The sequence below is a fragment of the Hyperolius riggenbachi genome, chromosome 3, assembly GCF_040937935.1.
Source record: "Hyperolius riggenbachi isolate aHypRig1 chromosome 3, aHypRig1.pri, whole genome shotgun sequence".
In the NCBI taxonomy this organism is placed as follows: Eukaryota; Metazoa; Chordata; class Amphibia; order Anura; family Hyperoliidae; genus Hyperolius; species Hyperolius riggenbachi.
In genome coordinates, this window is record NC_090648.1 from 12962804 (window position 1) to 12985890 (window position 23087).

Consider the following 23087-nt stretch of genomic DNA (forward strand, 5'->3'; position numbering starts at 1 on the left):
GTATTGGGTATAAGGAGTGCTGGGTATCTCTATGGGCACAAGGAGCACACAGCAGCAGCACAGTGTATAAATAGTGCTGTGTATATCGGAGTACAGCAGGCAGGTTCACAGTATATCGGTATATAGAGTACTGTGTATCTGGGTACATAGCTGGGCACACAGTGTATATAGGGCTGTGTATATCTGGGTACAGCAGGCAGGCACACAGTATATTGGTATATAGAGTACTGTGTATCTGGGTACATAACTGGGCACACAGTGTATTGGGTATAAGGAGTGCTGGGTGTCTCTGGGTATAGCTGGGCACACAGTGTATTGGGTATAAGGAGTGCTGGGTATCTCTATGGGCACAAGGAGCACACAGCAGCAGCACAGTGTATATATAGTGCTGTGTATATCTGGGTACAGCAGGCAGGCACACACACACAGTATATTGGTATATAGAGTACCGTGTATCTGGGTACATAGCTGGGCACACATTGTATGTAGTGCTGTGTATATCTGAGTACAGCAGGCAGGCACACAGTATATTGGTATATAGAGTACTGTGTATCTGGGTACATAGCTGGGCACACAGTGTATATAGTGCTGTGTATATCTGAGAACAGCAGGCAGGTACACAGTATATTGGTATATAGAGTACTGTGTATCTGGGTACATAGCTGGGCACACAGTGTATATAGTGCTGTGTATATCTGAGAACAGCAGGCAGGTACACAGTATATTGGTATATAGAGTACTGTGTATCTGGGTACATAGCTGGGCACACAGTGTATATAGTGCTGTGTATATCTGGGTACAGCAGGCAGGCACACACAATATATTGGTATATAGAGTACTGTGTATCTGGGTACATAGCTGGGCACACAGTGTATGTAGTGCTGTGTATATCTGAGTACAGCAGGCAGGTACACAGTATATTGGTATATAGAGTACTGTGTATCTGGGTACATAGCTGGGCACACAGTGTATATAGTGCTGTGTATATCTGAGAACAGCAGGCAGGTACACAGTATATTGGTATATAGAGTACTGTGTATCTGGGTACATAGCTGGGCACACAGTGTATATAGTGCTGTGTATATCTGGGTACAGCAGGCAGGCACACACAATATATTGGTATATAGAGTACTGTGTATCTGGGTACATAGCTGGGCACACAGTGTATGTAGTGCTGTGTATATCTGAGTACAGCAGGCAGGTACACAGTATATTGGTATATAGAGTACTGTGTATCTGGGTACATAGCTGGGCACACAGTGTATATAGTGTTGTGTGTATCTGGGTACATAGCTGGGCACACAGTGTATTGGTATATAGAGTACTGTGTATCTGGGTACATAGCTGGGCACACAGTGTATTGGTATATAGAGTACTGTGTATCTGGGTACATAGCTGGGCACACAGTGTATATATAGTGCTGTGTATATCTGAGTACAGCAGGCAGGTACACAGTATATCGGTATATACAGTACTGTGTATCTGGGTACATAGCTGGGCACACAGTGTATGTAGTGCTGTGTATATCTGGGTACAGCAGGCAGGCACACAGTATATTGGTATATAGAGTACTGTGTATCTGGGTACATAGCTGGGCACACAGTGTATTGGGTATAGCTGGGCACACAGTGTATTGGTATATAGAGTACTGTGTATCTGGGTACATAGCTGGGCACACAGTGTATATAGTGCTGTGTATATCTGGGTACATAGCTGGGCACACAGTGTATTGGTATATAGAGTACTGTGTATCTGGGTACATAGCTGGGCATGGGCACACAGTGTATTGGTATATAGAGTCAGGCCCGGGCCGAGGCATAGGCTGGAGAGGCTCCAGCCTCAGGGCGCAGTGTAGGAGGGGGCGCACAATTCATTCAGCTTTCATTCCTAATTGTGTTTGAAGCAGAAAGAAATAAGAAAAGGGGATACATGGCAGTGACTGCAAGCCAGCTAACTAGATATTAAGGTGTTGGGAAGGTTGTGGCCCTGTGGCACTTCTTAGTCTAATAGCAATCAGTGTGTGACGGCTGGGGTGGCAGGGATGGGGGGGTGCACTTTGGTGTCTCAGCCTTGGGTGCTGGAGGACCTTGTCCCAGCTCTGTATAGAGTACTGTGTATCTGGGTACATAGCTGGGCACACAGTGTATGTAGTGCTGTGTATATCTGGGTACAGCAGGCAGGCACACAGTATATTGGTATATAGAGTACTGTGTATCTGGGTACATAGCTGGGCACACAGTGTATTGGGTATAGCTGGGCACACAGTGTATTGGTATATAGAGTACTGTGTATCTGGGTACATAGCTGGGCACACAGTGTATTGGGTATAGCTAGGCACACAGTGTGTTGGTATATAGAGTACTGTGTATCTGGGTACATAGCTGGGCACACAGTGTATATAGTGCTGTGTATATCTGGGTACATAGCTGGGCACACAGTGTATTGGTATATAGAGTACTGTGTATCTGGGTACATAGCTGGGCACACAGTGTATTGGGTATAGCTAGGCACACAGTGTGTTGGTATATAGAGTACTGTGTATCTGGGTACATAGCTGGGCACACAGTGTATATAGTGCTGTGTATATCTGGGTACATAGCTGGGCACACAGTGTATTGGTATATAGAGTACTGTGTATCTGGGTACATAGCTGGGCACACAGTGTATATAGTGCTGTGTATATCTGGGTACATAGCTGGGCACACAGTGTATTGGGTATAGCTGGGCACACAGTGTATTGGTATATAGAGTACTGTGTATCTGGGTACATAGCTGGGCACACAGTGTATTGGGTATAGCTGGGCACACAGTGTATTGGTATATAGAGTACTGTGTATCTGGGTACATAGCTGGGCACACAGTGTATATAGTGCTGTGTATATCTGGGTACATAGCTGGGCACACAGTGTATTGGGTATAGCTGGGCACACAGTGTATTGGGTATAGGCAGCAGCAGCAGCAGCACACAGCGTATTGTCTCGGCAGTGAATGGCCTCTCTGTCTGGTTGTGTATAAGGGAGGGGTCATGTGACCAGTCAGCTGACGAGGAAGACTCGCCCACAGCAGGGTGTGTAGATGGTGGAGCTGGCTGTGCTGAGCAGGATGCAGTGTGAGGACAGAGCTCTGCTGGGGGATGTGTGGCTGTCATGTAACGTGTGACAATGTCATGTAATGGCATATACTGTGTTACATTGCCATGTGCAGTGTTATATTGTCATGTGCAGTGTTATAGTGTGTTATATTGGGATGTGCAGTGTTATATTGGGATGTGCAGTGTTATAGTGTGTTATATTGGGATGTGCAGTGTTATATTGGGATGTGCAGTGTTATAGTGTGTTATATTGGGATGTGCAGTGTTATATTGGGATGTGCAGTGTTATAGTGTGTTATATTGGGATGTGCAGTGTTATATTGGGATGTGCAGTGTTATAGTGTGTTATATTGGGATGTGCAGTGTTATATTGGGATGTGCAGTGTTATAGTGTGGTATATTGTCATGTGCAGTGTTATAGTGTGGTATATTGTCATGTGCAGTGTTATAGTGTGGTATATTGTCATGTGCAGTGTTATAGTGTGGTATATTGTCATGTGCAGTGTTATAGTGTGGTATATTGTCATGTGCAGTGTTATAGTGTGGTATATTGTCATGTGCAGTGTTATAGTGTGGTATATTGTCATGTGCAGTGTTATAGAGTGGTATATTGTCATGTGCAGTGTTATAGTGTGTTATATTGGGATGTGCAGTGTTATAGTGTGGTATATTGTCATGTGCAGTGTTATATTGGGATGTGCAGTGTTATATTGGGATGTGCAGTGTTATAGTGTGGTATATTGTCATGTGCAGTGTTATAGTGTGGAATATTGGGATGTGCAGTGTTATAGTGTGGTATATTGTGATGTGCAGTGTTATATTGGGATGTGCAGTGTTATAGTGTGGTATATTGTCATGTGCAGTGTTATATTGGGATGTGCAGTGTTATATTATCGTGTGCAGTGTTATATTGGGATGTGCAGTGTTATAGTGTGGTATATTGTCATGTGCAGTGTTATATTGTCATGTGCAGTGTTATATTGTCATGTGCAGTGTTATATTGTCATGTGCAGTGTTATATTGTCATGTGCAGTGTTATATTGTCATGTGCAGTGTTATATTCGGATGTGCAGTGTTATAGTGTGGTATATTGGGATGTGCAGTGTTATAGTGTGATATATTGTCATGTGCAGTGTTATATTGGGATGTGCAGTGTTTAGTGTGGTATATTGTCATGTGCAGTGTTATATTGTCATGTGCAGTGTTATATTGTCATGTGCAGTGTTATATTGTCATGTGCAGTGTTATATTGTCATGTGCAGTGTTATATTGGGATGTGCAGTGTTATAGTGTGGTATATTGGGATGTGCAGTGTTGGGATGTGCAGTGTTATAGTGTGGTATATTGTCATGTGCAGTGTTATATTGTCATGTGCAGTGTTATATTGTCATGTGCAGTGTTATATTGTCATGTGCAGTGTTATATTGTCATGTGCAGTGTTATATTGTCATGTGCAGTGTTATATTCGGATGTGCAGTGTTATAGTGTGGTATATTGGGATGTGCAGTGTTATAGTGTGATATATTGTCATGTGCAGTGTTATATTGGGATGTGCAGTGTTTAGTGTGGTATATTGTCATGTGCAGTGTTATATTGTCATGTGCAGTGTTATATTGTCATGTGCAGTGTTATATTGTCATGTGCAGTGTTATATTGTCATGTGCAGTGTTATATTGGGATGTGCAGTGTTATAGTGTGGTATATTGGGATGTGCAGTGTTGGGATGTGCAGTGTTATAGTGTGGTATATTGTCATGTGCAGTGTTAGTGTGGTATATTGTCATGTGCAGTGTTATATTGGGATGTGCAGTGTTATAGTGTGGTATATTGTCATGTGCAGTGTTAGTGTGTTATATTGTCGTGTGATATATTGTCATGTGCAGTGTTAGTGTGGTATATTGTCATGTGCAGTGTTAGTGTGGTATATTGTCATGTGCAGTGTTAGTGTGGTATATTGTCATGTGCAGTGTTAGTGTGGTATATTGTCATGTGCAGTGTTAGTGTGGTATATTGTCATGTGCAGTGTTAGTGTGGTATATTGTCATGTGCAGTGTTAGTGTGGTATATTGTCATGTGCAGTGTTAGTGTGGTATATTGTCATGTGCAGTGTTAGTGTGGTATATTGTCGTGTGCAGTGTTAGTGTGGTATATTGTCATGTGCAGTGTTAGTGTGGTATATTGTCATGTGCAGTGTTAGTGTGGTATATTGTCATGTGCAGTGTTAGTGTGGTATATTGTCATGTGCAGTGTTAGTGTGGTATATTGTCATGTGCAGTGTTAGTGTGGTATATTGTCATGTGCAGTGTTAGTGTGGTATATTGTCATGTGCAGTGTTAGTGTGGTATATTGTCATGTGCAGTGTTAGTGTGGTATATTGTCATGTGCAGTGTTAGTGTGGTATATTGTCATGTGCAGTGTTAGTGTGGTATATTGTCATGTGCAGTGTTAGTGTGGTATATTGTCATGTGCAGTGTTAGTGTGGTATATTGTCATGTGCAGTGTTAGTGTGGTATATTGTCATGTGCAGTGTTATAGTGTGGTATATTGTCATGTGCAGTGTTAGTGTGGTATATTGGGATGTGCAGTGTTATAGTGTGGTATATTGTCATGTGCATTGTTATATTGGGATGTGCAGTGTTATAGTGTGGTATATTGTCATGTGCAGTGTTATATTGGGATGTGCAGTGTTATAGTGTGGTATATTGTCATGTGCAGTGTTATAGTGTGTTATATTGGGATGTGCAGTGTTATATTGTCATGTGCAGTGTTATAGTGTGGTATATTGGGATGTGCAGTGTTATAGTGTGGTATATTGTCATGTGCATTGTTATATTGGGATGTGCAGTGTTATAGTGTGGTATATTGTCATGTGCAGTGTTACAGTGTGGTATATTGTCATGTGCAGTGTTTATAGTGTGGTATATTGTCATGTGCAGTGTTATAGTGTGGTATATTGTCATGTGCAGTGTGGTATATTGTCATGTGCAGTGTTAGTGTGGTATATTGTCATGTGCAGTGTCACATTAGGATGTGCAGTGTGATATATTGTGATGTGTAGTGTTATAGTGTGTTACACTGTGATGTCTAATCTGTAATAACAGCCCAGTCTCTCCCTCCCCCCCAGTGATGTGTTGTGGTGTGTTGCGCTGTATCGTGGAGTGACGCGGTGGCATATAGTGTGTATCTGTGATAACAGCCCAGTCTCTCCTCCTCCCCCCCCCCCCCCCCCCCCCCCCCCAGTGTTGTGTTGTGCTGTAGTGTGGTGCGTTGCGTTGTATCATGGAGTGACGCAGTGGCATATAGTGTGTATCTGTGATAACAGCCCAGTCTCTCCCTCCCCCCAGTGTTGTGTTGGGTTGTAGGGTGGTGCTTTGCGTTGTATCATGGAGTGACGCGGTGGCATATAGTGTGTACCTGTGATAACAGCCCAGTCTCTCCCTACTCCCCAGTGATGTATTGTGGTGTGACAGTGGCATATAGTGTGTACCTGTAATAACAGCTTTCTCTCCCTCCCCTCCCCCCAGTGATGACCTCGGAGAGCTCCCCTCTCTTGCACTATCGCCTCTTCAGTGTGTCAGATGCGGCCCTGGGACCCCCGGACGCTCCCCTCTGTGATGGGGATCCCACCGTGGTCGGGACGGGACCCCCCACCCGCAAGCTGTCCACGTTCTTCGGTGTGGTGGTGCCAACGGTCCTCTCCATGTTCAGCATCGTCGTATTCATGAGAATCGGTGAGTCTGGAGTGTGTGACATGATTGTCCAATCCTGCACGGGAGACCTAAGATGCTGGGCTATGTGGTGCAGCGTGGCTGGGAATCCACGTTTTGTGTCACTGCTGGAAGCTGATTAGTTGCCCAGGGTAACTGTTCTGGTTCTATGGCCATCTGTCTTCATAAATCGGAACCTTTTTTTGTCTGTTCTTTTACAGATTAAAATCTTTGGCTGTCCAATGGACGCTCCGTCTGTCCAATCGAGCCCTGCCCCTGTCTGTCCAATCGAGCCCTGCCCCTGTCTGTCCAATCGAGCCCTGCCCCTGTCTGTCCAATCGAGCCCTGCCCCTGTCTGTCCAATCGAGCCCTGCCCCTGTCTGTCCAATCGAGCCCTGCCCCTGTCTGTCCAATCGAGCCCTGCCCCTGTCTGTCCAATCGAGCCCTGCCCCTGTCTGTCCAATCGAGCCCTGCCCCTGTCTGTCCAATCGAGCCCTGCCCCTGTCTGTCCAATCGAGCCCTGCCCCTGTCTGTCCAATCGAGCCCTGCCCCTGTCTGTCCAATCGAGCCCTGCCCCTGTCTGTCCAATCGAGCCCTGCCCCTGTCTGTCCAATCGAGCCCTGCCCCTGTCTGTCCAATCGAGCCCTGCCCCTTTCTGTCCAATCGAGCCCTGCCCCTGTCTGTCCAATCGAGCCCTGCCCCTGTCTGTCCAATCGAGCCCTGCCCCTGTCTGTCCAAACGAGCCCTGCCCCTGTCTGTCCAAACGAGCCCTGCCCCTGTCTGTCCAAACGAGCCCTGCCCCTGTCTGTCTAAACGAGCCCTGCCCCTGTCTGTCTAAACGAGCCCTGCCCCTGTCTGTCTAAACGAGCCCTGCCCCTGTCTGTCTAAACGAGCCCTGCCCCTGTCTGTCTAAACGAGCCCTGCCCCTGTCTGTCTAAACGAGCCCTGCCCCTGTCTGTCTAATCGAGCCCTGCCCCTGTCTGTCCAATCGAGCCCTGCCCCTGTCTGTCCAATCGAGCCCTGCCCCTGTCTGTCCAATCGAGCCCTGCCCCTGTCTGTCCAATCGAGCCCTGCCCCTGTCTGTCCAATCGAGCCCTGCCCCTGTCTGTCCAATCGAGCCCTGCCCCTGTCTGTCCAATCGAGCCCTGCCCCTGTCTGTCCAATCGAGCCCTGCCCCTGTCTGTCCAATCGAGCCCTGCCCCTGTCTGTCCAATCGAGCCCTGCCCCTGTCTGTCCAATCGAGCCCTGCCCCTGTCTGTCCAATCGAGCCCTGCCCCTGTCTGTCCAATCGAGCCCTGCCCCTGTCTGTCCAATCGAGCCCTGCTTCGGGGCCCGTTTGTGCAGTAGAGCTCTGGGCCCGTCTGTGCGGTGGAGCTCTGGGCCCGTCTGTGCGGTGGAGCTCTGGGCCTGTCTGTCTGTCCGGTGGAGCTCTGGGCCTGTCTGTCTGTCCAGTGGAGGTGTGTGTGTGTGTGTGTGTGTACAGTGTGAATGTGTATGTATAGTGTGTGGGCATCGTGTGTGTGTGTGTGTGTGTGTGTGTATATAGTGTGTGTATATAGTGTGTGCAGTGTGTGTGTGTGTGTGTGTGTGTGTGTGTGTGTGTGTGTGTGTGTGTGTGTATATATAGTGTGTGCAGTGTGTGTGTGTGTGTGTGTGTACAGTGTGTGTGTATATAGTGTGTGTGTGTGGAGGTTACCCTGTTCCTCGGTCTCCTCGGTGACACGTTGGCATGACGTAATGGCTGGCAGTCTGTGGAACTCTGCGGTTATGTGTCTGATTATCCTGACTTCCTGCTTGTGTGATAAATCTCTCATTCTGCTGATAAAGTCCTCTGTATGTCTGATAAATTCACATCGTTATCAGTGTGTTGGGTCTTCTCACACTGGCCCATATGCAATCCATGTTTTCTCCTGAGTTTCCTCATAGGTAATCTTTTATCAACTTGTCCATAAAATGCCTTTTAAAGCACAACTGTAACAAGGGATATGGAGGCTGCCATGTTTATTTCCTGTTAAACAATACCAGTTGCAGCCCTGCTGGACTATTTGGCTGCAGTAGTTTCCAGAAACAAGCATGTGGCTAATCTTGTCAGATCTTACAATAATGTCAGAAACACTTGATCTGCTGCATGCTTGTTCAGGGGCTATGGCTAAAAGTATTAGAGGCAGAGGATCAGCAGGACAGCCAGGCAACTGGTATTGTTTGAAAGGAAATAAATATGGCAGCCTCCATACACCTCTTGCGTTTCTCTTATAGGCCCCAAAGTGTAATAAGCGTGTCTTGGATCAGCAGTGAAGGACAGACATTGCAAATAAACATTTACTGAACGTTCATGGTGACCCCCATTGACTTTAATGGCGGGCAAACTTCTTAAAATCTTCAGTGCATCTCTGTCGGGGGATCAATGTCGAAATATTCACCACAAAATATGTATTTTACGTAAACACTTTTTAAATAGTTTTTAAAGGAGATACAATACAATTACATTTGTAAAGCGCTTTTCTCCCATAGGACTCAAAGCGCATAGTTGTGTCTCAGATTAATACAGGGTTGCAGGCTGGGTTGTGTTACAGAGGAGATAGTCAGATGTTCATGAATGCCAGACTGAAGAGGTAGGTTTTCAGTTTAGACTTAAATGCTTCCAGGGATGGAGCTGTCCTGATTGGGTGTGGCAGGGAGTTCCAAAGCCTAGGGGCAGCATGACAAAAGGCTCTGTCTCCAAAGGTTTTGAGGTTGACTCTGGGGGTGACCATGGAGTTTCGTCCTTTTGATCTAAGATTGTGGGGGGAGATGTCAATGGCCACCGACTGTAGCAGTTAATTGGAAAGCCCTCATACATGCTAAAATCACCAAATTGGCAGGGCAAACTAACGACAACAGTGGAATCAAGAGGATGGGTTTTTTTTGGTTTTTTTTTCAAAAAGGAAGTCCCAGATGCCTGCCCCCTTCCCAAGTGAAATGGGTACCCCCTACCCATTACCACAAAGAGTTAAAATGGAATAAAAACAAAACCACAAAGTCCTTTATTAATCTGAATTACCGTAACAATAAATGCTTACCTTTTCGCTTTGGAGGCTGCCATTTTTATTTCCTTATAAACAATACCAGCTGCCTGGCTGTCCTGCTGATCATTCTAGTATCAGTAGTGTTTGAATCACACACCGAAAACAAATCTTCTCAGATTTTTGTCAGAAGCACCTGATCTGCTGCATGCTTGTTCAGGGGCTATGGCTAAATGTGTCGGAGGCAGAGGATCAACAGGACAGCCAGGCAACTGGTGTTGTGAAATATCACCAGTCAGTCTCTAGGAAGTATAGTATATTTTATTTTTATATATAGTTATATTTGTATATATTTAGTTATACTGTGTTTATATTATATATTGATTTACTGTACAGGAGACAATACAATATGTCTGCCGAGGAAAGCTCAGAACTGAAGTGTTATACTCCAAATGACATATTACAATTATTCCTCCTACATTGACCCCAATTAGGTCCTTACAGATATCTAAGCTAACTAATGGACATGCATAATTAAATACCTGAGTAGATGAGGTCAGTTAGTTGTTAACTATTATCAGAAATACTTGTTTAAGCAGTAGTTATGTTTCAAGGCTAGTTAGACTTATGGAGTTAACTCATAAACAACCAAACCTCAAAAACACCCGCACCAGACCATTCTAGGCACACATAATTCCATCTTTATTGTGTGTGCCTATAATTGTCTGGTGCGGGTGTTTTTGAGGTTTACTTGCTTTGGTTGTTTATGTGTACTTTATACCGTTCTGCACAGACTAAATTGACACTAGGCACTTTGGTACTTTTGATTATTATATTCAGTGTATTCTCATTGGTTACTGGTTTTTTTTGATGGCGCTGACCCATTTTTCTTGTGACAATTATGGAGTTAACTCGTCAAGGCTAATTAAACTTATGTGATTAACATGTCGCCATCTCTTATCTGCGAGACAACACAAAATATTCACAGACCCATGAAAAACATGTGAGAGAAGAGAACCAGTCTTATAAAAGAAAATGTATAGAACAAAGGGAGTGTGGCAAAATGGATTACAGGCAGCAAGTTTGTTATAACTTTCGATTTTACTTCACTGGTGTTGTTTAACCTTAAATAAATGTCCGCCTCCATATACCTCTCGCTTCAAGTTCCATTTACCCTTTGCAATGTTCTTTAGGTGAAAAAAAGATATGTTTCAAAACAGCTGAGATAAGTTCTGAGTTCCTCTCTGGAGCTGCTTTGTTGCTAGGCGATGACCTCCGATAATAAGACCCTCAGTTGTGTCAATATTGGCTCCAGCTTGTAGGGCAGGAAAGACAATAATTAGAGAAGGTTATGTTACTGGGCCTCTAACCCCCCCCCCCCCCCCCCCCCCCCATGACACTCTGCCCTGCACATGTGGCCAGCACCCAGATCAGGTGACTATCCTCCCATGTTCGCAGATATGTTTATATAGCATCCTTCCTGTCATCGCTGCTGCCCAATGCAAGCAGACCCGATCACCATACATGTGCCCATTAACAGTCAGATTTTAGCAAGCAGCCTTATTTTCAATAAGATCATTCAGATTGAAAGAAAAGATTGTATTTAATCCACAACGTTAAAGCGGAATATAACCCTGCATTTCAACTTTGCTCAAAACATTATTTACAGCATATTATATGCAAAAAGCATTTTTTTTTTTTACTAGACCAGCATTGGAAGGGTTAAACACAGAGGTTTTAAGTTCCGTGTAGACGTTCAGATAGTTACATTCTATTTAGTTATATTATTATTATTATTATTATTTAGTATTTATATAGCGCCGACATATTACGCAGCGCTGTACAGAGTGTATATATATATATATATATATATATATATATATATATATATATATATATATATATATATATATATATATATATATATATATATATATATCTCTCTTGTCACTAACTGTCCGTCAAAGGAGCTCACAATCTAATCCCTACCATTGCCATATGTCTATATTATGTAGTGTAAGTACTGTAGTCTAGGGCCAATTTTAGTGGGAGCCAATTAACTTATCTGTATGTTTTTGGAATGTGGGAGGAAATCGGAGTGCCCGGAGGAAACCCACGCAGACACGGAGAGAACATACAAACTCTTTGCAGATAGTGCCCTGGCTGGGATACGAACCCGGGACCCAGCGCTGCAAGGCGAGAGAGCTAACCACTACGCCACCGTGCTGCCCAATATATGTATATATTTAGAAATGTTACACACTCTTTGGCTGTCCTCCAACTCCTCAGTGAGAGAGATGAGTCACAATAAACACTTAGATACATTTATGTAAACAAAAAGTATCTAACTCAAGTTCGGATGCGTCTGCAAAAATCTCCAGGGACTTTAAAGCCCTGTGTAACCCTTCCAATGCTGGTCTAGTAAAAAAAAAAATGCTTTTTGCATATAATATACTGTAAATAATGTTTTAGAGCAAAGTTGAAATGCAGGGTTATATTCCGCTGAATCCAAACCATTCCCAATCTCTAAATCGGCTGTGATTGTATCTATGAAAAAATCTGCCTACCGATGGACCAGTTTGCTGAGGAAACGATCGATAATCTGATAGTTCAGTATAGATTGGGTTCACCATCTTCTCTGTTTACATACAATGTGATCTGATCAGATGTGTGGCCACACAGGTTGATGGTGCATCGAGTGCTACACGACTAGCAAAGGAGAGTTTTTTTGTAGAACATTTTTGCTGATCCATTTTTCGAGTTTAGGCTTCCTAACCAATAGGTTTGCCTGATCTGTCTACTCACATGTTTTCAGAGTTGGGGGCCCATATGCAATTCACTTTTTCTTCTAGGTGATATTTTCATAACCTGCTCCAGGATAGGAAAATAGGCATTGGTTAACAGCTGGGTGTAGAAAGAAATCAGTTGAACTTTGTAGGCAGCAACTCATAATGAAGAGGCAACCCCTAACCGAGAAGTCCAGATGCTGGTGGTGCTTATAGTGAGACAAGGATCCACCACTGGGCTGTCAGAGGACAGAATATGTCCTAGAAGGGCTTTAGGTGTCCAGAAGATAATGGTCATGGCAGTGCTTACGAAGGGCAGTGGAATTTTTTAAACATTTATTAGAAATTGCATACAGCTTGTTATTGGGCCTGTCAAAAACTGCAGCAGCTAAATTTTAATTGTTTCAAGCTACATGCAAGTCTGAAAAATCAGCACCTCATTGGTCTGTGGAGAGGATGTTTCTCAGGACTTCAGTGTCCAGAGATATGTGATTTAAAGCGGAACTGTAGAGTGAAAAATAAACACATTGTTTTACTTACCTGGGGCTTCCCCAAGCCCCCAGCAGCTGTCCTGTCCCATGCCGCTTCTCGATGAGCCTCCGTTCTCCCGCCGCCACTCCGCCCTGTACGTCGACTTGTAAGTCGAGGCCAGTGCAGCCCTGCCAAGCGTATGCTTTCTTCGCATTCCCCTCTGCAATAGCGGGGAACTCGAAGAAAGGATACGCATGGCCAGAGCCGCGCAGGCGCAGTGGCCCGGCGGTGAAACCGAAAGTAACTGGCGGTGGGAGAACGGAGGCTCGTCGAGAAGCGGCGCGGGACAGGACGGCTGCTGGGGGCTTGGGGAAGCCCCAGGTAAGGGAAACAATGTGTTTATTTTCACTCTACAGTTCCGCTTTAACATTCCTGAAGGGTTAGGACTAGCTGAAGGGGCTCAATGCTGAAGGTCTCAGGCCTGAACTCCAAGTCATTGTCCTCAACATTTTCTACAAGTATGATGACCTATGGACCTCTTCCCAGGTGCCCAGGCCTTCTAGGTTGAGGTCTAAAAGTAACAGATTACTGGCGAGGAAAGAGGAGGGTCATCTGCTCAACAAACTCCTTATTATGTCTTGGTTACTTGTCTATCTCATGAAATTGATGACTTTTTTTGTTATTGTGAATCCCATCCTCTGTATCTTAACTCCTCTTCCTCTCCATGTCTTGCAGGTTTTGTGGTTGGTCATGCTGGTCTTCTGCAGTCCCTTCTCATGCTGGTGGTGGCTTACGCCATCATCTGGTTGACCGTACTGAGTGTCTGTGCTATATCCACCAATGGGGCTGTCCAAGGTGGTGGAGCCTACTGTATCCTTCAGTGATTGGTAATGGTGTATGTGGTTTCTAGGTTTACTCTGTAGCCAATCAGATGTCTGGGATTATTCTTAGTTGTGGGCAGTGAGGAAATTTTGAAAGCCAATGCACTTAGGTAAGGGAAGGGGGGTGCACACTAGCCTTTAGAACCTGGGTTTCTGATTGGGTCAAAAGTGGTCACATACGGTATGTACCAAACGTTACAGTCTGTTTCTGTTGATTACAGGTAGTCCCTGACTTATGAATGACCCCTGATACGAATGCCATGGATTCGGTGGAAACAAATCAAATTTTTTTTTTTTCAAATTGGGCTTGTAATTTTTGAGAAAATCGATTTTTTAAAAAAAAAAAAATTTGAAAGAAAAATGGCTTTGAAACTATTGTATAAGCAAGTCCTGGGGGCAGAGCTGACACAGAGAGGGACACTGGAGGTACAGGGGGCAGAGATGGCACAGTGTTCTGACTTAAGAACAGCTTCAGGTTAAGAACAAACCCACAGTTCCTATGTCGTTCGTTAACCGGGGACTACCTGTATTCTGTTTTTATGTATTGCAGAATAAAAAAAGTCAGTGGTGGTTAATATTTTTGGTTCTTTGGATGCTTCTTTCTAGATCTTTACCCTTAACCATGTTCTAGTTATGATTTCGCGCACGCTTGGCCCAGAGTTTGGCGGCAGCATCGGTCTGATGTTCTACCTGGCCAATGTGTGCGCCTGTGGAGTCTACGTTCTGGGATTGGTGGAGGGTGTCCTGGATATTTTCGGGAAAGGTCAGTTATTCTTTCATGGCCTCCTGTTTAATTGTCCCCCAACCTCCCGACCATAACTTCTCGTGTCTCCTCTCCAGACTCTTCTGATCCTGCCAACCCTCTGCGCGCGCTCCCTCAGGGATACGGATACAGCTTCCTGTACGCCAGCGTAGTCCTCCTCGTCTGTCTGTCCATCTGTCTGATCGGAGCCTCCATCTACTCCCAGGCTGCCTTCTTCATCTTTATTCTGGTCTGTGTAGTCCTCTTCTCCATTGTCGTCAGTTTCCTAGCCGTTGGGCCACGCCAAATCATCATCCGGCACGGGGGGAATGTAACGCTGATAGGAGAATACACAGGCATCAACACGTCAACTCTCCATAACAACCTTCATGGTAAGAATATGTATTTACAGTGTCCTCTCAGATACCTATCTCCCTGTCTTCCTTGTTTCCCTGTATTATAGATGTATAGTCAGGTACCACAGGACACCCTCACTGGTCTGGTGTAGTCTATGTCTGACCACCAAGGGGAGCTGTACTAAATTATTGATTGTGTATTATATGTATTATAGATATATATATAGTCAGATATCACAGGACAACTTCACATGTCTGACCATTAGGGGGAGCCGCATTTTATTAAAGGGCTGATAGTCTATTATATGCATTATAAATCTATAATCAGATGCCCCAGGACACCCTCACAGATCTGGTATGGTCCATGTCTGACCACCATGGGGAGCTGTACTATATTGTAGGCTGATAGGGTATTATAGATATACAGTCAGATACCACAAGACACCTTCACAGGTCTTGTGGGGTCCAGGCCTGACCACCAGGGGGAGCTGCATTTTATTAAAGGGCTCATAGTCTATTATATGTATTATAATTATATAATCAGATGCCACAGGACACCTTCGCAGGCCTGACCACCAGGGGGAGCTGCATTAAATTATAGATTCATAGTATTACAGGTATATGGTTAGATACCCCAGGACAATTTCACAGGTCGTGTGGCGTCCAGGCCAATTTTATGGGGGTGGGATTTTTTTTTTTTTTTTACTTTAAAAACTCCACACTGCTCTAAATGTAAACATATCACTGAGCTTTCATCTTGTCTCTCTATGTCCTGATATAACCCATGCCATGGTTGCTCACTGATAGCGGGTGATATTTCACAACCTCAGGCCGGGTTTTCAGGATCTCTGGTGGCTGTGGTTGAATGTTAGTAACGTGTCTCTTTCCCACCAGCCGAGTACTCTCTGGATTACACCACCGGAAACCTCATGAATTTCGCCATCGTTTTTGCCGTCATGTTCAACGGCTGCACGGGGATCATGGCCGGCTGTAACATGTCCGGTAAGCTGGGTAAAGGTGCCGGGTGGGAGGGTAATTCTGCCCGCATTCAGTTTCACAGAGCATGAGGACTTCACAGGAATGCTGATAAAGTTTTACAATCTAAAAAAGATTAGCGTCACTATTGCTTTTATTATTGTTGGTTTATTGCCAAAATACACAACATTCCATACAGTACTTGATTTTTGGCATCGATATCCGGTGATTCATTCATAATGGTCGAATATGGCAGACACCGATGCCGCAACATGGCCACTCAATTCATCGTTGTGAGAGATCTTTGGCAGAAATCGTTCAAGAGGATTATTATTGGGCATGCTAGATAGTTTAGGGTGCAAGGGCTCCGATTGGTTGAGCGCGGGGCCGGATTTACAACTGAGATGCCTGTAGGCACAGACATTCTGGCGCCCTAAACTCCACCCCTGTACACAGGCCACTCCCCCAAGTAAAATATTCTGAACTCTAACCCCTGCCTTATGTCACTAACTGGCCTTAGAAACTTACATTCTAATCACTGTTTGATATCATCCTTAGTGACATGAAAGAAGGATTGGAGTGTAAGTGCTTGAGGTCAGTGATATGAGGCAGGGATTAGACTGTAAGCTCCTGAGGTCAGTGATCTGAAAAGGAGAAGCCGCCTCTCTCACATAAGGCGCCTATAGGCACATGCCTACAGTGCCTTATGGTAAATCCGGCCCTGGGTGCGTGGCATAGTGGCGTTTGATTTCCTGTCTACTGATGGACTGGCTATTGTCTTTCCCCCCCCCCCCCCCCCCCCCCACATGCAAGTTCCCGTGTCTGCCGTCTTATTTAATTGTGACCTCGATCAATCACCCGTACCATGTGACACCGGCGTATTCAGTAACGTCACGTCAATAGATGTGGAAGTGTTACTTGGTACGAGCTTTTGAGGTGGAAAGACGCCAGGCTGCGAAGGAGGCAAGGTCTCAAGCCAGCGTCACAGGGGAGCCTTCAACATTAAGCTGGGGGCAGGGAGAAGCTCTTGCTGTATATTGGCCTGTAGCCTCTTCCTTTCAGTGGTGCTTAGCTTAGGCTGTTTAGCTATGCAGAATTCTACTACCAGAGCATTTTAGGCGACCATGCATTATTTCTACTGGCTTTTGAACACGGTAAACATTCAGTCGTGACGCGCCTGCCAGCAGTACAGATGTCACCACCTGTGATCTATTTCAGAATGTAAATCGGAGTGAGGAAAGATTTAAGAGTGAGCAAACGCTGACTAATTTATTAATGAATACTATAAAAATGGATGTTAATAGTTAATCCAGGGCGGGTGCTTCCACTAGGGCAAGGGGAGCAATTGCCTCTGCCTCCGAGCTATGCTGGGCCCCCAACCTCCTCCTTAACTCTTACGTACTGCCCGGGGGCCCTGCACAATCATATCGCTGGTATCTCACCTGTCCCAGCGACTGGCATGCTGTTCCGTTCCTTTCTTGCTCCTGGTGGTCTTCCTGCTGCCTGCCTCTAGTGACAGGGCGTGGCATGCCAGTACGCTTACACATAACATGCACCGGTCACAAGACGCAGGCAGCAGGAAGGAGACGAGAGCGGGCCACTGGGAAAGGTGACCTACAAATGCTGGCATTAGGCAGGGGCCCTAAGCAGTATGTAGGAGTTAAACGACAACGGTAGTGAGAGGAATATGGAGGCTGCCATATTCATTTCCTATTAAACAATACCATTTGCCTGGCAGCCCTGCTGATCTGTTTGGCTGCAGTAGTGTCTGAATAACACCAGAAACAAGCATGCAGCTAATCTTGTAAGATCGGGCAATAATGTCAGAAACACCTGATCTGCTGCATGCTTGTTCAGGGGCTATGGCTAAAAGTATTAGAGATAGATCATCAGGACAGCCAGGTAACTGGTATTGCTTAACAAGAAATAAATATGGCTGCCTCCATATACCTTTCACTACAACTGTCCTTTAAGGGGGAGATTGGGGGGTCCTAGGGGCTGTTTGCTGGGGGGGGGGGAAGTCATCATACCAAGAGTGCCTCAGGTTTTGCCTCCTCTCAAAGTGCCCATTGATGGTACAATATTTTCCTCAGATGCGATCATTTGATCCGATTTGTGAGATCATAAGAAATGAGAAGGTAGTTATTGGTTGTTCCCATTACCGGGGCAGTTTAGGGCAGTTTCTCTCTTCAGTAAAATCCATAAAGTCTAACATTCAGTTCTACAAAATTCTGTATTCCAGTCCACCATAGAATCGTTGTGCGTCAATTCTCTTCACATACTGTGTGGCTTTCTGTACGATGGGATTGTAGAAATCCAATCGAACGCATTTGAGAGATATTGTACAGTGAATGGGCACCTAACAGAACCTGCGGCAGCGTACATCACGCCAGGCATATAGTCGCACCCAGAAGGACTTACACTTGTATGACATTTTTGTCTCCTCAGGGGAGCTCAAGCAGCCCAGCCGCGCCATTCCCATCGGAACCATCATCGCCGTCATCATCACCTTTTTCGTGTATCTGTTCCTCTTCATCCTGACGGCACTTACCTGCGACAGGTAGCTACAGCCTAAGTGGCATGAAACTTCATATTAACTGAAAAAAAAATCATTTGGCTTAACCTGTCAGTTTTAGTGTTCATGGTCAGATTTAGGAGAAATGTGATAAGAAAATATTAGGTTTTTTTGCACACAGCACTCACTGCCGAGTGCCGAAACCAGGTGCCCCATGGCAGCAGTGTCCTGGGGCGTGTAAGGGTAATTAGGGACTCAAGCAGTTGCCAGACCGCATTATATCTCCTGAGTTGCGACAACTCGGAGGGGGAATAGTATTAACCTCCGCCAGGGAGTTTTGCGGCAGCGGGGAAATACGTTATTCGGCTGTCCTGGCGTCCAACTCACCAGCGAGACCTTCATAGGCACGCAAATTCTGGTAAATTTTTCCGAAAATTGAATGGCGTAGCACAGACTGACTGTTTTTGGTTTTTTTTCTTTTATACAGAGGCAATTTTTTTTTTTTTTTTTTTTTTTTTTTTTTTTTTTCATTCAGTTTTTACCCAATTTTGGGAAAAAAATGAACAACCAATTGGAAAAATTGATTGTAATGCTAAAACTGGAAAAAAATGGTAAAAAAATTGAACTGTTTGTGGCCACCTTCAGTAAAGCGGTCCATTAACCATTCAATTTCCTGAATGAATGATCGATCGCCCAATCGTTGCGATAGATCAGAAATGATTGTTCTGACCATCAATGGAGGGGAATACGATAAGCAATCCGATCAGACTAAAAGAATCGTTCCGAAATTCAGATTAACGGAACAATTGCTAGCGTAGAATGATCTTTCATTCGCCAATAAGCACCATTGATGGTACCAGAGCCAATTGATTCATATGATTGATCATTCGGGCGATTGTACCATTAATGGGCATCTTTAGATGTCATCTGGTCCGGGTTGTTGTCCTGACGCTCTCTGTATCTCTCCCTTCCCCCACAGAACGTTACTGAGAGAAGATTACGGCTTCTTCCGGCCCATCAACATCTGGCCGCCATTCGTGCTGATCGGCGTGTACGCCACCTCGCTGTCCGCCTCCATGAGCACCCTGATCGGGGGCGTCCCGCATCCTCTACGCCCTCGCCAAGGACGACCTGTTCGGTAAGATGGCCTGTTAAGCTGTGGGTCTTTTACAATGCATTTTATTCATGGAAGGCTGGATGGAGACGGAAGGTCTAAGGCCACACCCACTGCTGCCCGGAGTACGTACAATAGAGCTGTAGAGCTCTGGTGCAAGTATAATAGGTGGAGGGCCGCACTGTTAGGAGAGACCCCACCCCCTGCTGACTGCTGGACGTATAATAGAAGGAAGGCCCCACCCCCTGCTGACTGGAGGACGTATAATAGGAGGAGGGACTAGACTACGATGAAATTATTAGTAGGAATTAGATTGTGAGCTCCTCTGAGGTCAGTCAGTGACATGACTATGTGCTCTGTAATGTGCTGCAGAAGATGTCAGTGCTATATAAATACATAATAATAATATGGTAGGACATTAGACTATGACTATGGTAGGATCCGAGTGTGAGCTCCTCTGAGGACAGTCAGTGACAGGACTATGTACTCTGTAAAGTGCTGCAGGAGATGTCAGTGCTATATAAATACATAATAATATGGTAGGGCATTAGACTATGACTATGGTAGGATTAGATTGTGAGCTCCTCTGAGGACAGTCAGTGACAGGACTATGTACTCTGTAATGTGCTGCAGAAGATGTCAGTGCTATATAAATACATAATAATAATATGGTAGGACATTAGACTATGACAGGATTAGAGTGTGAGCTCCTCTGAGGACCGTCAGTGACATGACTATGTGCTCTGTAATGTGCTGCAGGATATGTCAGCCCTATATAAATACATAATAATAATATGGTAGGACATTACACTATGATTATGGTAGGATTAGACTGTGAGCTCCTCTGAGGACAGTCAGTGACATGACTATGTACTCTGTAATGTGCTGCAGAAGATGTCACTGCTATATAAATACATAATAATAATATGCTAGGACATTAGGTGATGACTATGGTAGGATTAGAGTGTGAGCTCCTCTGAGGACAGTCAGTATGTATGTAAAGTGCTGCAGAAGATTGAAGAGGTTGGCACTATATAAATACTATAACTAAGCACTTCATGGGAACTCTATACCAATATTGGACAGCAAGATGGCTAATTTGGCCGCGGCCCTCCACTCCAGATTTGGGCACCACCATATGCTGTAAAGCGAATTACCCCTATAGTAGCACTCACTGAGCGATTTGTAAGCAGGCAATGGCCGGAGCCTGAATTATGCTGGGAAATGAATAGTTAGGCTACCAGAAGGGAATAGTTTAACCTCCTGAGGACCGCCTAATGCTGATCGGCGTCAAGTCCTGAGGCTGCATTTTTGCAGGAGATCACGCGCAGGATGCACATCTCCTGCTCGGGGGGGCGGAGCTCCGCCCCGCCTTCAGTCTCCGAGCGGCCATTGCCGTTCGGGAGACTGTAAAGACGACGACATCGCCATCTAATTAGATGTACAGCGCTGTACTGGGGACAGGCGTGTGACACGGCTGTCCCCCTGGGGGACAAGAGAGCGATCGGCTGTCATAGGCAGAAGCCTATGACAGGCGATCGTCAGGATTGGCTGCTGGGGGGGGTGAAGGGGTCTTAGTAAATAACAAAACAAAACAAAAAACACTGTGTGTGTGTGTGTGTGTGGGGGGGGGGGGGGGGGGGGGGGGGGGAATCAGATTCCACCAACAGGAAGCTCTGTTGGTGGGGAGAAAGGGGGGGGGGGGTCGGGGTGGTAAGTCACTCGTGTGCTGTGTTGTGCGGCCCTGCAGCTTGGCCTTACAGCTACAGTGGCCATTTTATTAAAAATGTGCCTGGTCTGTAGGGGGGTTTACCACTCTGGTCCTCAAGTGGTTAGAATGAGGGCCGGAGGCTGTAGAATGATTTTATTCCATTAGTAAAGCTTTGGCTCCAGTTCTTCTAACTGGACCTAAACCGAACCTAAACTGAGAAGGTGGATTTTTCCTATTAAAATAATACCAGTTGCCTGACTCTCCTGCTGATTCTGCGTCTCTAATACTTTCAGCCACAGCCCCTGAACAAGCATGCAGATCAGGTACTTTGATTGAAGTCAGAGTGGATTAGCTGCATTCTTGTTTCAGGTGTGAGATTCAGCCACTACTGCAGCCAGAGACCAGCAAGACTGCCAGGCAACTGGTATTGTTTAAAAGGAAACATCCATATCCCTTTCAGTTTAGGTTCCCTTTAAAGTGTAGTAGAGATCAACTAAAGTAAAGAATCGATACTTACCCGTTGCTTCCTCCCACCCCATAAGCAGGTGCAAGTCCCTCGCCGTCCTCCCGTGGTCTGCCGTTCAGCCGCAATCAGCCCCGGTAACCGGCTTAGTCGCGTCCAGTCTGGGTCTTCTGCGCATGCGTGGACCTACTGCACATGCGCTGTAGACCTGGACTGACGTTACCGGGGGCTGATTGCAGCTGAACGGCAGACTGTGGGAGGACAGCGAGAGACTTGCACCTGTTTATGGGGCGGGAGGAAGCAACCTAAAGTATTCATTCTTTACTTTAGGTGAACTCTGGTTTCCTTTAAAGGACAACTGAAGAGGGAGGTATATGGAGGCTGCCATGTTTATTTCCTTTTAAGCAATACCAGTTGCCTGGCAGCCCTGCTGATCCTCTGCCTCTAATACTATTAGCCATAGCCCCTAAACTAGCATGCAGCAGATCAGGTGTTTCTGACATTATTGTTAGATCTGCTTATTTCTGCTTTTATTCAGACACGCTCAGCCCCTCGCCGTCTCCCCGGGCCGCTCCAGCCCCTCGCCATCTCCCCGGGCCGCTCCAGCCCCTCGCCATCTCCCCGGGCCGCTCCAGCCCCTCGCCGTCTCCCCGGGCCGCTCCAGCCCCTCGCCGTCTCCCCGGGCCGCTCCAGCCCCTCGCGGTCTCCCCGGGCCGCTCCAGCCCCTCGCGGTCTCCCCGGGCCGCTCCAGCCCCTCGCCGTCTCCCCGGGCCGCTCCAGCCCCTCGCCGTCTCCCCGGGCCGCTCCAGCCCCTCGCCGTCTGATCGGGCCGCTCCAGCCCCTCGCCGTCTGATCGGGCCGCTCCAGCCCCTCGCCGTCTGATCGGGCCGCTCCAGCCCCTCGCCGGCTGATCGGGCCGCTCCAGCCCCTCGCCGTCTGATCGGGCCGCTCCAGCCCCAGCCACGCATGCGCGCCCCATCGTGGTCCTGTGACCAGGAGCATTCTGGGCATGCACAGTAACTACTGCGCAGGACGCACCCAGCCACGGTAGCGCAATGTAGTTAATCTCAGGTCCCCTTTAAACAATGCACATTACCTGGCTGTCCTGCTGATCCTTTGCCTCTACTACATTTACAAATAGCCCCTGAACAAGCATGCAGCAGATCAGATGCTCTGACCGGAAGTGCGACTGGATGAGCTGCATGCTTGTTTCAGTTGTGTGATTCAGCCACTGCAGCAAGAGAGATCAGCAGGGCTGCCAGGCAACTGGTATT

The 23087-nt window shown here is 46.1% G+C and overlaps 1 protein-coding gene across 1 annotated transcript in view; it reads left to right on the forward strand.

Annotated features, from left to right (window-relative positions):
• The first annotated feature begins 3061 nt into the window (after nucleotides 1-3061).
• Nucleotides 3062-23087, forward strand: part of SLC12A9 (solute carrier family 12 member 9) — a 37984-nt gene continuing 17958 nt past the window's right edge. The window contains 9 exon segments of the mRNA XM_068272016.1: nucleotides 3062-3109; nucleotides 6615-6821; nucleotides 13792-13926; nucleotides 14569-14700; nucleotides 14778-15071; nucleotides 15930-16037; nucleotides 18459-18570; nucleotides 19505-19616; nucleotides 19618-19663. Coding sequence (XP_068128117.1) covers nucleotides 3076-3109; nucleotides 6615-6821; nucleotides 13792-13926; nucleotides 14569-14700; nucleotides 14778-15071; nucleotides 15930-16037; nucleotides 18459-18570; nucleotides 19505-19616; nucleotides 19618-19663 — 1180 coding nt within the window. The 5' untranslated portion in view covers nucleotides 3062-3075.